This window comes from Brassica napus, chromosome C3 (genome assembly GCF_020379485.1).
Source record: "Brassica napus cultivar Da-Ae chromosome C3, Da-Ae, whole genome shotgun sequence".
Classification (NCBI taxonomy): Eukaryota; Viridiplantae; Streptophyta; class Magnoliopsida; order Brassicales; family Brassicaceae; genus Brassica; species Brassica napus.
This window is the reverse complement of record NC_063446.1, coordinates 40,098,669-40,114,174: the sequence shown is the minus strand read 5'-3', so window position 1 is coordinate 40,114,174 and position 15,506 is coordinate 40,098,669. Positions and strand designations below refer to the sequence as shown.

At 33.9% G+C, this 15,506-nt stretch overlaps 1 protein-coding gene across 1 annotated transcript; it reads left to right on the top strand.

The window, feature by feature from the left end:
• The first annotated feature begins 13,062 nt into the window (after positions 1 to 13,062).
• Positions 13,063 to 15,302, top strand: LOC111203747 (ATP-dependent DNA helicase PIF1-like). Its single transcript, XM_048750713.1, has 2 exons — positions 13,063 to 13,123; positions 13,198 to 15,302. The coding sequence occupies exon 2, from the start codon at positions 13,200 to 13,202 to the stop codon at positions 14,931 to 14,933; it is 1,734 nt and encodes a 577-aa protein (XP_048606670.1). The 5' UTR covers positions 13,063 to 13,123; positions 13,198 to 13,199; the 3' UTR covers positions 14,934 to 15,302.
• The last annotated feature ends 204 nt before the right edge of the window (positions 15,303 to 15,506 follow it).

Below are 15,506 nucleotides of genomic sequence, written 5' to 3'. Positions count from 1 at the left end.
GTACAGGGTCCAGGGATAGATATTTAGGATTTTAATTTTACGGTTTGGATTTAGGGTATAGGACTTCATTTTTGGGTTAAAGAGTTTCTTCAGTTAGAGTTGAGAAATATATGACATTTATTTCGTCCCATCATTTTTCTGTGAAATAATGATGGCATGAAGATAAGAAATACTAATTAACTATTTCGTATCACCAAGAGAGTACAAACATCAAATGTGCAAAACCGATAATAAAAATACCATTGATTTATACATGTTATTATACAATATGACATTGAGTCCTGATTATAAATAAACCCAGAACCCACTATTATCCAAATGAAACCAACCTTGTTTTATGAATTTAAACATGTAGAAAACCATAATGGAACTGATCCCCCGTTATTAGGCTTTTATATGCATTAATACAGTCAAAGCCCATTTTAAAAGTCGATCTGAAAACATAGTTAAGCCCAAATATAAAGAAGACGGATTTCAAAACTCGATACCCTAAATTGAGCGACGTGTTTAGTAGGTCTCTATAAATTTGCTACCAAAAATTACAATCATAGCGTCTGAACATTCTCCTCTTTCAATGAAGCCGCTCAAATATAATTGGTCAATTCCTACCCAGGTATTAGCGAGCTACTAAACTAAATTTTTTTGCAATACAAATTTGTTCAGCATAAAAGATAATTTTTATGATCCTATAGGAATTATGCACTTTTGATCCTGAAAAATCTCCATTGGATTCCTATGGCTATGTAAGTTTTTTTACAAATAAAATATTTTGTTTCTATTATACGTTTGGAGTACTTACAAGTCATAATTTGATGTTTGTTATGTGACAGTGTTACGAAAAAGTTGACAATCATACAGACAATAAAGTCATTAAGAGGCATCAGTTTCACATTATGATGCGCTTTACACACGGAAACCAACATTCAGCCAATATCCAAGATGAACCAGATAAATCCAAGTTTATGGATTGGATGGAGACTAACAAACAAATACGTTAAGGAGTAAATCTAAAGTCTTTGATTAGAAAGTGATGTGCTGTTCTTAACTTTGTTTGGGATCCATTGACTAAAACATGGTCATCTAAATTTGAGATTTGAAGTTACTATATGTTTTTTTTTCGTATTTAACTCTTAATTATTGGATTTGGTTTTATTTATTACTTCGTTGGGTTTTTTTTAATTTTAATATTAAAAATCTTCATTTGTCGTATATAAATTTCTCTTATATATTTATCCATTACTGTTACTATGAATGCAGCCGTCGTAATATTATGCTTATATTATATACATTAATTTGAAGCATAATAATATCTTAAATATTCAAGTGATTAGGCGGCTAAATATCAAAATTAGTAAAACCAACTTTTAAAAGAAAGAAAAAATCAGTTACCTTAATATCAGAAATATTATAGGTAACATGCATGAAGCCGTCCTAATATTAAATTTATAAAGTATAACCTAGGAACTGATTTAACTTGACCAATACGTAATTCATATTGATATCTTTCTTAAAACTGTATATCACACACTTGCCGAATTAATAATTAAATGTGTTTATATTACATCAGATGTCGATCATTGTAGATATTTGGTCGGTAACTTTCTTAATTAGATTTGGTAACAAATTTAAGATTCCCAGTAAATATGAGTAGAGGATATACGCGTAATAATTTTGTAGATCTTTGAAAGTGGATGTTCCTAGATGGACACACCATTTATAAAAAAACATTTATATAAGATTAAAATAACGATAATGAGACTGAGGTTATTTGGAATTGATATTAGATAAAAATACAAGCAAAACATACAAAATAGCAACGTACGAAACTGAACGAAATAGATAAATCACATATGTAAAAAACATAAGTTATTTTACATGCGTGCTTAGATAATACATCTCCACAACTCTGCTTGTTTCAGTCTTGATTCATAGCAAACTGAACAAATTGAGTAAGCCTTTTGGAGTAGTAACAATGCTTGCATACTTCAGCCATGTTATCGGGATGGCACTCAGTCCATGGCTCAAGGTTCACCATAGCTGTATAGTAGCGGGTCTCCATAATTGCAGGGATTGTACTTAGAGTTTTCTTGACTCTTTTCCAGCAATAATCGGAGGTTGATAGATTTTCTTTCCATTGGAGTTTATCCAGATACTTCTTACCTTTTGGATAGTGTTCTAATGCAAGCAATAACAAACAGTAAAGATAAGTACCGTTTCTATACTCACCAATGGATGCTTGGCGTAGATGATAGAGGCCTTTGCGTTTTTCTTTGTGGATGAAATATTGAAGTATGCCCTCAATATAGTGTGCCTCAGGGTTATCGTTCTCCAAGCATAGTTCCTTGAATCTGTTGTGCTTGGTGAGCATTTCACCAAGGTTGAGTCCTGATTATAAATAAACCCAGAACCCACTATTATCCAAATGAAACCAACCTTGTTTTACGAATTTAAGCATGTAGAAAACCATAATGGAACTGATCCCCCGTTATTAGGCTTTTATATGTATTAATACAGTCAAAGCCCATTTTAAAAGTCGATCTGAAAACATAGTTAAGCCCAAATATAAAGAAGACGGATTTCAAAACTCGATACCCTAAATTGAGCGACGTGTTTAGTAGGTCTCTATAAATCTGCTACCAAAAATTACAATCATAGCGTCTGAACATTCTCTCCTTTCAATGAAGCCGCTCAAATATAATTGGTCAATTCCTACCCAGGTATTAGCGAGCTACTAAACTAAATTTTTTTGCAATACAAATTTGTTCAGCATAAAAGATAATTTTTATGATCCTATAGGAATTATGCACTTTTGATCCTGAAAAATCTCCATTGGATTCCTATGGCTATGTAAATTTTTTTACACATAAAATATTTTGTTTCTATTATACGTTTGGAGTACTTACAAGTCATAATTTGATGTTTGTTATGTGACAGTGTTACGAAAAAGTTGACAATCATACAGACAATAAAGTCATTAAGAGGCATCAGTTTCACATTATGATGCGCTTTACACACAGAAACCAACATTCAGCCAATATCCACGATGAACCAGATAAATCCAAGTTTATGGATTGGATGGAGACTAACAAACAAATACGTAAAGGAGTAAATCTAAAGTCTTTGATTAGAAAGTGCTGTGTTGTTCGTAACTTTGTTTGGGATCCACTGACTAAAACATGGTCATCTAAATTTGAGATTTGAAGTTACTATATGTTTTTTTTCGTATTTAACTCTTAATTATTGGATTTGGTTTTATTTATTACTTCGCTGGTTTTTTTTTAATTTTAATATTAAAAATCTTCATTTGTCGTATATAACTTTCTCTTATATATTTATCCATTACTGTTGCTATGAATGCAGCCGTCGTAATATTATGCTTATATTATATACATTAATTTGAAGCATAATAATATCTTAAATATTCAAGTGATTAGGCGGCTAAATATCAAAATTAGTAAAACCAACTTTTAAAAGAAAGAAAAATCAGTTACCTTAATATCAGAAATATTATAGGTAACATGCATGAAGCCGTCCTAATATTAAATTTATAAAGTATAACCTAGTAACTGATTTAACTTGACCAATACGTAATTCATATTGATATCTTTCTTAAAACTGTATATCACACACTTGCCGAATTAATAATTAAATGTGTTTATATTACATCAGATGTCGATCATTGTAGATATTTGGTCGGTAACTTTCTTAATTAGATTTGGTAACAAATTTAAGATTCCCAGTAAATATGAGTAGAGGATATACGCGTAATAATTTTGTAGATCTTTGAAAGTGGATGTTCGTAGACGGACACACCATTTATTAAAAAACGTTTATATAAGATTAAAATAACGATAATGAGACTGAGGTTATTTGGAATTGATATTATATAAAAATACAAGCAAAACATACAAAATAGCAACGTACGAAACTGAACGAAATAGATAAATCACATATGTAAAAAACATAAGTTATTTTACATGCGTGCTTAGATAATACATCTCCACAACTCTGCTTGTTTCAGTCTTGATTCATAGCAAACTGAACAAATTGAGTAAGCCTTTTGGAGTAGTAACAATGCTTGCATACTTCAGCCATGTTATCGGGATGGCACTCAGTCCATGGCTCAAGGTTCACCATAGCTGTATAGTAGCGGGTCTCCATAATTGCAGGGATTGTACTTAGAGTTTTCTTGACTCTTTTCCAGCAATAATCGGAGGTTGATAGATTTTCTTTCCATTGGAGTTTATCCAGATACTTCTTACCTTTTGGATAGTGTTCTAATGCAAGCAATAACAAATCGTAAAGATAAGTACCGTTTCTATACTCACCAATGGATGCTTGGCGTAGATGATAGAGGCCTTTGCATTTTTCTTTGTGGACGAAATATTGAAGTATGCCCTCAATATAGTGTGCCTTAGGGTTATCGTTCTCCAAGCATAGTTCCTTGAATCTGTTGTGCTTGGTGAGCATTTCGAAAGGTTCGGCAGCAAAATATGACAAGGAAATGTTTCTGAAATAGATGGTGGGATCGGAGTAGGAGTGGTCGTCATTTGAATTAGAGGAATCACCGATGTAAACAATGTCATAATTGTTCACCGATTTTTCTTCTCCCATATTCACATAACTGTCTGTATTTTGTTTGATATTTTAAGTTTTGTGAAAGTTGTTTCTACTCTCAGTCGATGATGAGAATGCGGATAGGTAATGTTCGATGTTGTAGGACGATACTTATAAAGATGTGTGAGATTTGAGAGGTCTGGCTGTGTATGTGTATGAAAAGCTATTAAAGGCAAAGATAAGGTCTTGAACTAGTTGAATAAGAGGTCTGATGAAACTAGTATGAACTTGAATCAGAAACAAAGAGACTTTGAGAGATTTAAGAGATTAGAGACTAAGAAAGGGGTAGATTAAGGGAATCTGATCAAGAACACACTTTTATAATTATGAAGGAGATGGGGAAACCCCTCATACTCTCTTAAGAGAGCTTTCAATTTCGTCCATACACATGCCTTATATAGGCTTTACATGTTTGCAACATTAGAAACCTAAATCTAATGGATAGAAATGACTTGAGATGAATGGGTGGCTAGGATGGAGTTGTCTTGATTGCAATCTGAGTGAATTGATCTGATTGGTTAATTCAAACTGGTCAAGGCAAGGGCTGCTTCCTGATTGGCTCTCCTTAGGCTCCTCTTCATCTTCCCATGTTACTGTCCAGATTCATAGTCAAGTCTATCTTCCCTTTACAGCATCAGCCAGCCTGTCTCTTATCCACAAGTGGTCCCAAGAATTAGAGAATGACCAGGACGCCCCCAACCATCAGATTCACTCATTTGCTTCTTCACACAATCAGCCAACGAGTTCACTTGCCCAAACTTCTCCAATCTTACTATGGTAACTCTCCAAAGTTACTGTGGTAACTTTGGAGTTACTGTCTGACCCAAATCTTCTCTAAATGGTGTCTAAGTCCCTCCTGGACTTAAACCCTAGCTTTGTACACTCATCAGACCACTTCTGAAGCCTTAAGACTCTCCCAAAGCCTTAACATACAATCTCTGAAGATCTTGCCATGTCTTTGCACAAGCACCAACTCCACTCATCACCTTTGCTTCTCCACTTCTACTCTTCAAGTTAACAAGATGGTGGTGGGAAAATGATGTGATTGTACATGATGAAAATTCTGTGTAAGTGCTAGAAGTATGTGCTAAAAAGGTCAAGAGACAACACATGCATTGATAAAAGGTTGTGGTTCATGAAGAGTTGTCACGTACTCAGAAAAGTTGGTCGTTGCTTTATTTGCATGCTTATTGATATTACCAATCGAAGTGACAATTAAACAACTATATAGACTGGATTTTTTAAGCTTTCTCAACAAAAACTTATAAAAGTAAAACTATAACTTGACCAACTTTCATTTCCTTATTAGTATGTATTTGAATAGAATAGTTTCTCAAACAATAGACCACTTAAACTTATGGTAATAATATATCCGATATGTATTAGTTTAGGAAATGCATTAAATCAATTGAATAAGTTCATCCAAGATTTCTTCATTCTTAAAAGATAATAAAAGTTAGAAGTTTACTTGACCAGTACTCATGTCCTTATTCATATGAATAAGAATATTTTGTTGCTCAAACAAGAATAATAAAATCAGTTTTACGTAAGTGGTTGGATTTTCTAATTTGACGCTAGGTTTTTCATATGCTCCTATAAATTAAACTAACCTTTACTCGACATGCTATATTGTATTGAGTACAAAGAGGTTACAATCTCCACTCTATATCTTCTCTGTTATCATGTTGTTAGTATGTTATACAAATCGATCTAAGTAGTTTTTATATAGGTCTTTGTCAAAACATAGTATTCTTGAAGCAATGTTAACCATGAAGAGAACAATTTCTGAAATTATTGAAGCACCAACGGTAATTATTTTGGGAATTATCATATGAAAGCGTTTTTTTTTCTGAAGGAGGAAGACAAATATGATTTAACTACAAATTTATTGTCATTTAAATGCTTTAAATTAGGCTGGAACTTATATGGTTGTTGCAAAAATTGAGGCCATTGATTTGGATAAACCATGGTGCTACACTGCCTGCAATTTTTGCAAAAGAAAAATGGCCAGACAAGGAGATGGTTTTGAGGGAAACGTGCAACATCTTCAACATAATCCTATATACAACTGCAAAACATGCAACAAGGATTTTGAACATGCTATTCACTGGTATGGCCGTTTATAAAGATTTATCTTGCTGCCTTTGTAATAAATCAGTGTTATATGTTTGTATACTAATTTAAATAGTGTATTTTTTAGTTACTACTTGGTTGTACGTGTCTCTGATGACTCAAAGGGAGAAGTCAAGTTTTTGCTTTTCAACAATATTGCGGAGAGGCTCATTAGGAGACCTGCGTTTGAGTTAGTCCAAGAGGCTGGTCAGGTATTTTCTTCGTTTTTAAGATTAGGGGAACTAAGGAAATTGCATTTATATATATTCTTTGAAATATGTGTTATTGTTTTACAGGAAAATCCACATTTTCTACCTCAGTCTCTAACTGATTTGATTGGGAGAAAACTTCTATTTAAGATTACTATCGCAAGTAATGGTCAACAAGAACATAATGCAGCATATGTTGTTGATTTAGTGATTGACAATGCAGAAATAATTCAACACTTCGATCCACATGTAACAATCATAATAGTGATAAATCAAAATTAATTGTGACCAGTATAAGTTCTAACGAATTTTTATTTCTTTTGCAGCCACATTTTGTGATTTTTAATGATTATGAGTCGGACGAGGGCTGATGCTAATCCTTTCTTAAGGAACTAAGTTGAAGTCCAATATGCCCGTCAAAGTGCAAGAGTTTAAGAATTAATTTTTTTTTCTGTTCACCAAATTTCATAATGTTTTCCGTTGTCTCTCTTTTGGGTTTTATATTTATGAGAATTAATTATGAGGTGTTATTTGGTTAGTTATATATAACAACTCCTTTAATCTATTTATTTTTCTACATTACAGCAAAATTATTGTTTTAAACTTTAAAAGTGCGGAACTTATCACTAGAAGATAGTATAGAACTATATATTCGACATTTCAAACATAAGGTTGTTATATATATGTTAAAGTTCCAAAAAAACATAATTAATAAACGAATAAAGTAAAAGAAGGTAATATATTGAATTAAATTGTCATAAATAGTTTACCAATAAATATCATATTCACTTGCGCAAGGAATGCATACATGGTAAGAATTTGATAAGGTAACTTTATTTGGCAACAAAGGATTATACGTATATTTTGAAGATGATATAACCTAATGGTCATGTATCGATTTCAATTATATTTTGCTGAAGAGGTCGGCTTCTGAACTTTATATCTTCGACTTTCTTTCAATTTATATAAGTTTATTCAAACCTGTATTCTAACTGCATACTTTTCAATCTATACGTAGTGTTTTGGTGTTACTGAAAAACAAGCATTCGATTTTGAGTGGGAAGCATGAAGAGAAGTAATCCACTGTTTACAGACACTGAGAATAAACCACAGAAGAAAAAAAAACAGTGTATGTTCTACATAAAATAAATAAAAATATTTATAAATGTTGAATTTTCCTACTACTGAATACAAATAATGATACGTTATCACTAACGTTTTTGTAGAACATACACTGTTTTTTTTTCTTCTGTAGTTTATTCACAGACTTAGTCTGTTGACGCAGGTACCAATGACAAAGAGAATACTCCAATGGGGAATATAACACAAAAATCATCTATCACTAACGTTTCACCTCTGCCCAGTATAAATCCTTTTAGGACGCCCTTGCAGAATGTTACGAATCAAGTATTTCGACCCATTATTCCAATTCCACCAGAGTCAAATCCGTCAAAAATTGTTGAAAATACATCGACACATACTGTCCCATTAAGTTGTGTTTTTCAAAGTTTTAAAGATGGACTAACACATCAAGCTAGAGCTGCGCGAAAGGAAATACTGAATAACAAAAGAACAATAGGGATTACTACCTCAAATTGAGGTTAGTCTCCTAACGCTTTCATTATCCCCACGTTTATTCTTATTACTGTATTGATTAAAAACATTTCTGAAAAATTCATTTTCATTACATTGTACAGTTACAAGGATTTTCAAGCCAACCAAGACATCCGTTGTACCACCTCTAGGTATAAGTTTCTGTTAAAAGGAAGAGTTAGAAGACTTTTTAAAGAATGAGTAATGATGGAACCCTTTCTGAAAATTAGCTTATGAATTCTATTTATGTCTGTAGGTCCCTATAATTCAACGCAAAGTTCACCTACTCTTGCAAATTTGAGTGTTTCTGGAATCAACATGCACCCATCAAGTAATAGCATTGTTTATTAATTACTGCTTATTATATAAGTAGTGCTTATATAGTATGATCGTATACAAATAGTTAATAAAATAGTAATAAATTAATAGTTTAGCACAAGTTACGTATAATTAAAAATTATCATTCCTTAAGGTACTACTGGTTATCAAGAAACTATATCCCGGAGTACATTGAGGAAACGAAAGACAATTGGATCACCTCCATCGGTGAATTCAAAGACAAGACATAAGGAAGGTAACAACGGGTTTTAAATAATGTTTTGTCGTTATTATAAGTTCTATGCTACTATTTCAAAAGTGCGACTAAACTTAAACAAATTTATACAGCAAGACAAGGTCCCAACATGACACGCCATAGTATCCCGACTGGTCCAGCAGTGTTTGTAGAAGATGCACCTCGTGAAGGTAATTTTTTAGATATTTGTAATCGTACTAATATGATGTATACTGAAAGGTAAAAATTAATATTATACCTATTTCATGAATTTATTTGCGCTAGACCTTTGTTTATATGTTTAAATAAATCTTTTTCAGCTACTCAAAGTCCATTCCAACAAACCAAAACCAATGAATTAATTCCTCCACCAAGGTTCATCGTCGAGGATCATCCTGAAGGTAAAATGTCTGTTCCATCTATACATATACAAAACGTTATATTTATGGATCATATATTTTGACTTTGTAGTACACTTTTTCACGCAGCTTACAATAATCGATATGCAATGGAAAGTGAGTCTGAAAATGAAAATGATAATGAAGATGAGGAGAATCAGACTTACACTACCTATCCAGCTGGAGAGACTTTGATAAACACATCACCACAACATATCCCACAAGAAACTAATAATACAGTTACTTCGCCTATTGTCATTGGGATACAAAAAAATGGTGATGACCTGAAAATTAGTAGACAAAGCTTCTTACAAATAAATAACCTCGATATTAGTTTTTTTTTTAATGAAGATATTTGACGAAACACAGGTTACTACGACAACGGAGATCCAGGTTGGAATTGTAAGTTTTGTCAAGCATATATGTGGTATGGTGAAAGAATTGGAAAACGCCGGCGTAGTGCCAATCCTGTATTCACAATGTGTTGTAAACATGGTAAAGTTGTACTTCCTCGGCTCGCGAATCCTCCAATGGAGTTAATGACTTTGTTATGCAAAGGAGACGAGTTAAGCAAACATTATCGAGAGTTCATACGAGCTTACAATATGATGTTCTCTTTCACATCTCTTGGGGGGAAGATAGATCATTCTATTAACAATGGTCGTGGACCATTTGTTTTCCGAATGTCCGGTGAGAACTATCATCGTATTGGTGATATAGTCCCGAGCCTGGACAAGCTCCAAAATTTTCCCAGCTCTATATCATTGACACTTTAAATGAGATCAAAAATAGACTTGACGCTTATGCCGGGTAATTTACTTCATTATATGAAGTTACTATGATTATATTGTTCGCTTTGTAGTATGGTCGACGTTTTGTTAACTTATATTAGGATTTTTTTAAACTTTGCAGGTCTGACAGAGCTGCTGCTAAGAAACTAAGAGAACCACTTGTTCTTCTTCTGAAGAATATGTTAGATCAGTGTAACCCTCATGTCAAGGCTTTTAGGTCTGCAAGAGACAGATTCGACGTGGAAGGATCAACAGGTTATAGGATGAGATTGATTGAAAGTCGACAATCTGATGGACGGACCCATAATCTGCCGACTGCAAATGAAGTTGCTGCTTTGATACCTGGAGATTTTGTTTTAAATATGGAGACACGAGATATTGTTCTAGAGAGTACAAGTGGAAAGTTGCAAAGGATAAGTGAATTACATCCGGCGTATTTGCCTCTGCAATATCCACTATTGTTTCCATATGGAGAGGATGGCTTTCGATTAAATATTCCTATTGGTTTTGAAGACAGCACTGTGAGAAAACGCAAGAATGTAACTATGCGTGAGTACTTTGCATTTCGGATTTTAGAGAGGAGGTGGGAAGCACCTACAATTACAAGATCAGGCAGATTGTTTCATCAGTTCCTTGTGGACGCTTACACAATGATAGAATCGAGTAGACTACGTTACTTGTGGCTGAATCAGAAAAAGCTCCGGTCAAGTAGTTACGCTGCAATCCAGAAAGCAGCTACAAGAGCTGGAGCTAAGATGGCGGAACAAGGGAGCCGGATTTTCATTCGAGCAACTTTCACCGGGGAAAAAAGGTATATGAAGCAGCACTACTATGATGCCATGGCTCTGTGCCAATACCATGGATTTCTCGATATTTTCATCACTTTTATGTGTAATCCAAAATGGCCTGAAGTTACAAGGTATCTGAAAAAATATAACCTGACCACCGAAGACAGGCCAGAAATATTGTGTAGAGTTTTCAAGATGAAACTCGATAATCTTATCGGCGAGTTGACTAAAAAGAACGGCTCCTTATTCGGTCCTGTTGCTGCAGGTAAATCTCCTTTACATGTTACTTATATTAATTGTTTAATCAAAACAACTAATGTAGATAGCTGTTTTGTTTGTTAAAATTGACTAACTATTTTATTTTTTTATTTTGTCAGTAATGTACACGATTGAGTTTCAAAAAAGAGGAATGCCACACGCTCATATTCTTGTCTTCATGGAAAAAGGATCAAAATTTCCAACAGCCGATGATATAGATAAGATTATTTCCGCTGAAATACCAGACAAGACAGTAGATCCAGACCTGTATGTGATCGTTGGGGATTGTATGATGCATGGTCCTTGCGGTGCAGCAAAGAAGGATAATGTATGTATGGTTAACGGTAAATGTTCTAAGATGTTTCCGAAACCTCTCAACATCAGGACATCGATTGACGCAAATGGATTTCCAGCTTACATGCGTCGGATTGATGGTAGGTTCATTGAGAAAAATGGAATCAGATTAGACAATGGATTTGTTGTACCATACAACAGAGACCTCATGCTTCGATATCGCGCCCATATGAATGTAGAGTGGTGCGTCCAAACACGAGCTGTTAAGTATCTTTTCAAATATATTCATAAGGGACCTGATTATGCCTCAGCTGCAATGGATAAAGAAGATGAAGATGGCGTCATTGACGAAATCAAAACATATTACGACTGCAGGTATTATTATATTTATACCAATTCGTGTTACTATTTAGAAAGTACTATATTCTATAAATTTATAACAATATATTAAAAATTCAGTAGAAACTCTATAAGCTATTCATTAATTATAGAAGATCAATAAATTAATACTAATTAGAATATTGAACTTTATACATTAACTTAATTTCTCCAATCCAAGTTTGCGCAAGTAATCCGCTATCAAAAAAATATAATACGAAAAAAATACTAAGATAATACAAAATTTGTATTCTACTCTATGTCTTTGCAAAGGAAACGAAATTACATCAATAATCTATTACTATTAGTACAAATATATATGTATAAACTTTAAAAAATATCATAGATGAAATTTATATAAGTCATTTGTTATAAATAAAATAAATACATTATTAACAAATAGAGTTTATCTATCTTTTACATTTTCTGGCCAAGGTTCATCTTTACTCATTTATGTTTTCGTGTTTCTTAATTAGATATATTACTGCATGCGAGTCATCTTGGCGGATTCTTGCTTTTCCTACACATTTTCGTACTACTTCTGTAGAGAAACTTGGCTTTCATCTTCCGGATCAAGAACTGGTATTTTTTGATGAAGACGAACCTATTGAGAGTATTCTCAACAAAAAGACTGTCAACCAATCCATGTTTTTGGCCTGGTTCATAGCAAACAGAAAATATGCATGAGCAAGAGAGTTGACATATGCGGAATTTCCAACAAAATTCGTTTGGAAATCAGGTACGAGAGAATGGGTACCACGGAAACGAGGCTTTGCGATAGGGAGGATTGCGCATATTCAGCCATCAGGTGATGAGCTATATTTCTTAAGAGTATTGCTAAACTGGGTAAGAGGGCCGACATCATACGAGGATATAAGAACAGTTGATGGTGTTTTATATCATACATACGAAGATGCTTGCTATGCGTTGGGATTGATGGATGATGACAAGGAATTCATAGAAGCTATCAAAGATGCCAGTGACTGTAGTTCTGCGACGTATGCAAGGAAGCTTTTTGCGAGAATGTTGGTTTCCAAATCGTTGTCTCAGCCTCATGTAGTGTGGGAAGCTACTTGGGAGTATCTTACCGACGATATTCTTTACAAGAAGCGGCGAGAAACTGGACGACCTGGTGAGTTTTGTCCAATTAAATTTTCTTATTGTAAGAATGTCTATGTTAATTTAATAGAATTATCAAACTTGCAGATATGAACTTGACCATAGAGCAGATCAAAAATATTGCTCTTACTGAGATCGAAAATCATTTGCTCAGCAATGGTCGTAGCCTCAAGAAATGGCCCCACATGCCAAAGCCAGAAAATTTTGGAGATTACAACGGCAATCGCCTTATAGATGATGAGCTTAATTATGTTGTGGAAGATCAGCTAAAGGAAAATGAAAGACTTATGGCGATGATAACAGATGAGCAAAGAGGGGTATACGAACAGATTCTGGATGCAGTTTTAAATGATAGCGGTGGAGTGTTCTTTCTTTATGGTTATGGAGGCACAGGAAAAACCTTCGTATACAGAGCACTCTCGTCAGCTATCCGATCTAAAGGTATGATTGTTCTAAATACCGCATCAAGTGGAATTGCAGCATTGTTGTTGGAAGGAGGTAGAACCGCACATTCCAGATTTGGTATTCCGATAGATGCAGACGAATTCAGCACTTGCAAGAAAATGGAGCCAGGATCAGATCGTGCAGAATTAGTTAAAGCGGCAAAGTTAATTGTATGGGATGAGGCGCCTATGATGAGCAGACACTGTTTCGAGACGTTGGATCGCACTATGCGTGATATTATAAGATCTTGTGAAGATAAACCTTTTGGGGGTAAAGTTGTTGTTTTCGGTGGAGATTTCAGACAGATTTTACCGGTTATACCTGGAGGTGGTAGAGCAGAGACTGTTTTGGCGGCTCTGAATTCGTCATATCTTTGGGAGCACTGCAAAGTTCTGAAGCTAACAAAAAACATGAGATTGCTGGCTGGTCTTACTGATGATGCAGCAAAAGAGCTTGAATCCTTCTCAAACTGGATTTTGGATATAGGAGATGGAAAAATAAATTTGCCTAACGACGGTCAAGTTGAGATTGACATCCCTTCTGATTTGCTGATACAAAATAGTGGAGAAGACCCTATTGAGACTATGGCAAAAGAGGTTTATGGACAAGCTTTTCAAACTTCAACAGATAAGGATTTGTATAGACATCGAGCCATTCTTACTCCCACAAATGATGAAGTGGATAAAATAAATGACTACATGCTTTCGCAGTTGCCAGGTAACATGTTTTATCATTTATTCTTATGTTCAACTAACTTTGTACATATCACTAAACAAACGGATTTACATATGCTTTCAGGAGAAGAGAAGGTTTACCTTAGCTCTGACAGTATTATCCCATCCGATGTTGACATAGAAGAAAATGTCGTATATCCTGCAGAGTTTTTGAACAGTGTTAAAGTGGCTGGACTGCCTAGACATTGCTTGAAGCTCAAGGTTGGTGCTCCTATCATGTGTCTTCGTAACATGGATGTTGCAGATGGTTTATGTAATGGTACTAGGCTAATTGTTACTCAGTTACTGCCCCATGTGATAGAAGGTAGAATTATAACCGGAAACAAAATTGCTGGACATCCGGTTTGGATCCCTAGAATGTTTGTCACACCACCTGACACCAAGTTCCCCTTCAGAATGCGTCGAAGACAGTTTCCAGTTACTTTGGCTTTCGCGATGACCATCAACAAAAGTCAAGGTCAAACACTGGAAAGTGTTGGGTTGTTTCTGCCTAGGCCAGTGTTCTCTCATGGTCAGCTCTACGTTGCACTTTCAAGAGTTAAGTCGAGATCTGGATTGAAAATCCTAATAACTGGTAAAGAAGGGAAAACGCAGACAAAAACGTTGAATGTTGTCTACAAACAAGTTTTTCAGAATATTCCATAGTCACGGTATGTAATTTTAATCTACTTTATTTTCAAATACAAAATTTTAAGTATATAGTCTGTTACAATTATTTACTTTTTGTATTTTCCAGATGGGTAGTGATGGGTTAGGAACTGATTGTATTCAGGAGCATCCCGTTTTCTGACTATTTCGATGAAAGTATGTCTACTTTAATATTATTTCATGTTAACTTTTATTTTCTTACTTATAAATCTGTAAAATAATGTTCATCCGACAAATTACTTATAATATTTATTTAATTTTTTGCAGGTTTCTAAATTATTTTGCATTATTTTTCGACAATTGTACTTCATAATTTATATTTTTATGGATAATTTTTTGATTTTTTTTTAATATATTTTCTTTAACTATGTCTACACAAAAGTTTATTTTATTATTAATGGAAACAAAATATTTTATTCTCCATCATAGATTTTAACGACAGATATACAATACATTTCTAATTAATGAAAATATAAAATCTGAATTTTCTAAAACTATGCAATATTTATTCCATATTTTGAATGAAAGTTTCTTCGTAAACATACAAAGAAAATATGGACGTTGCAATTA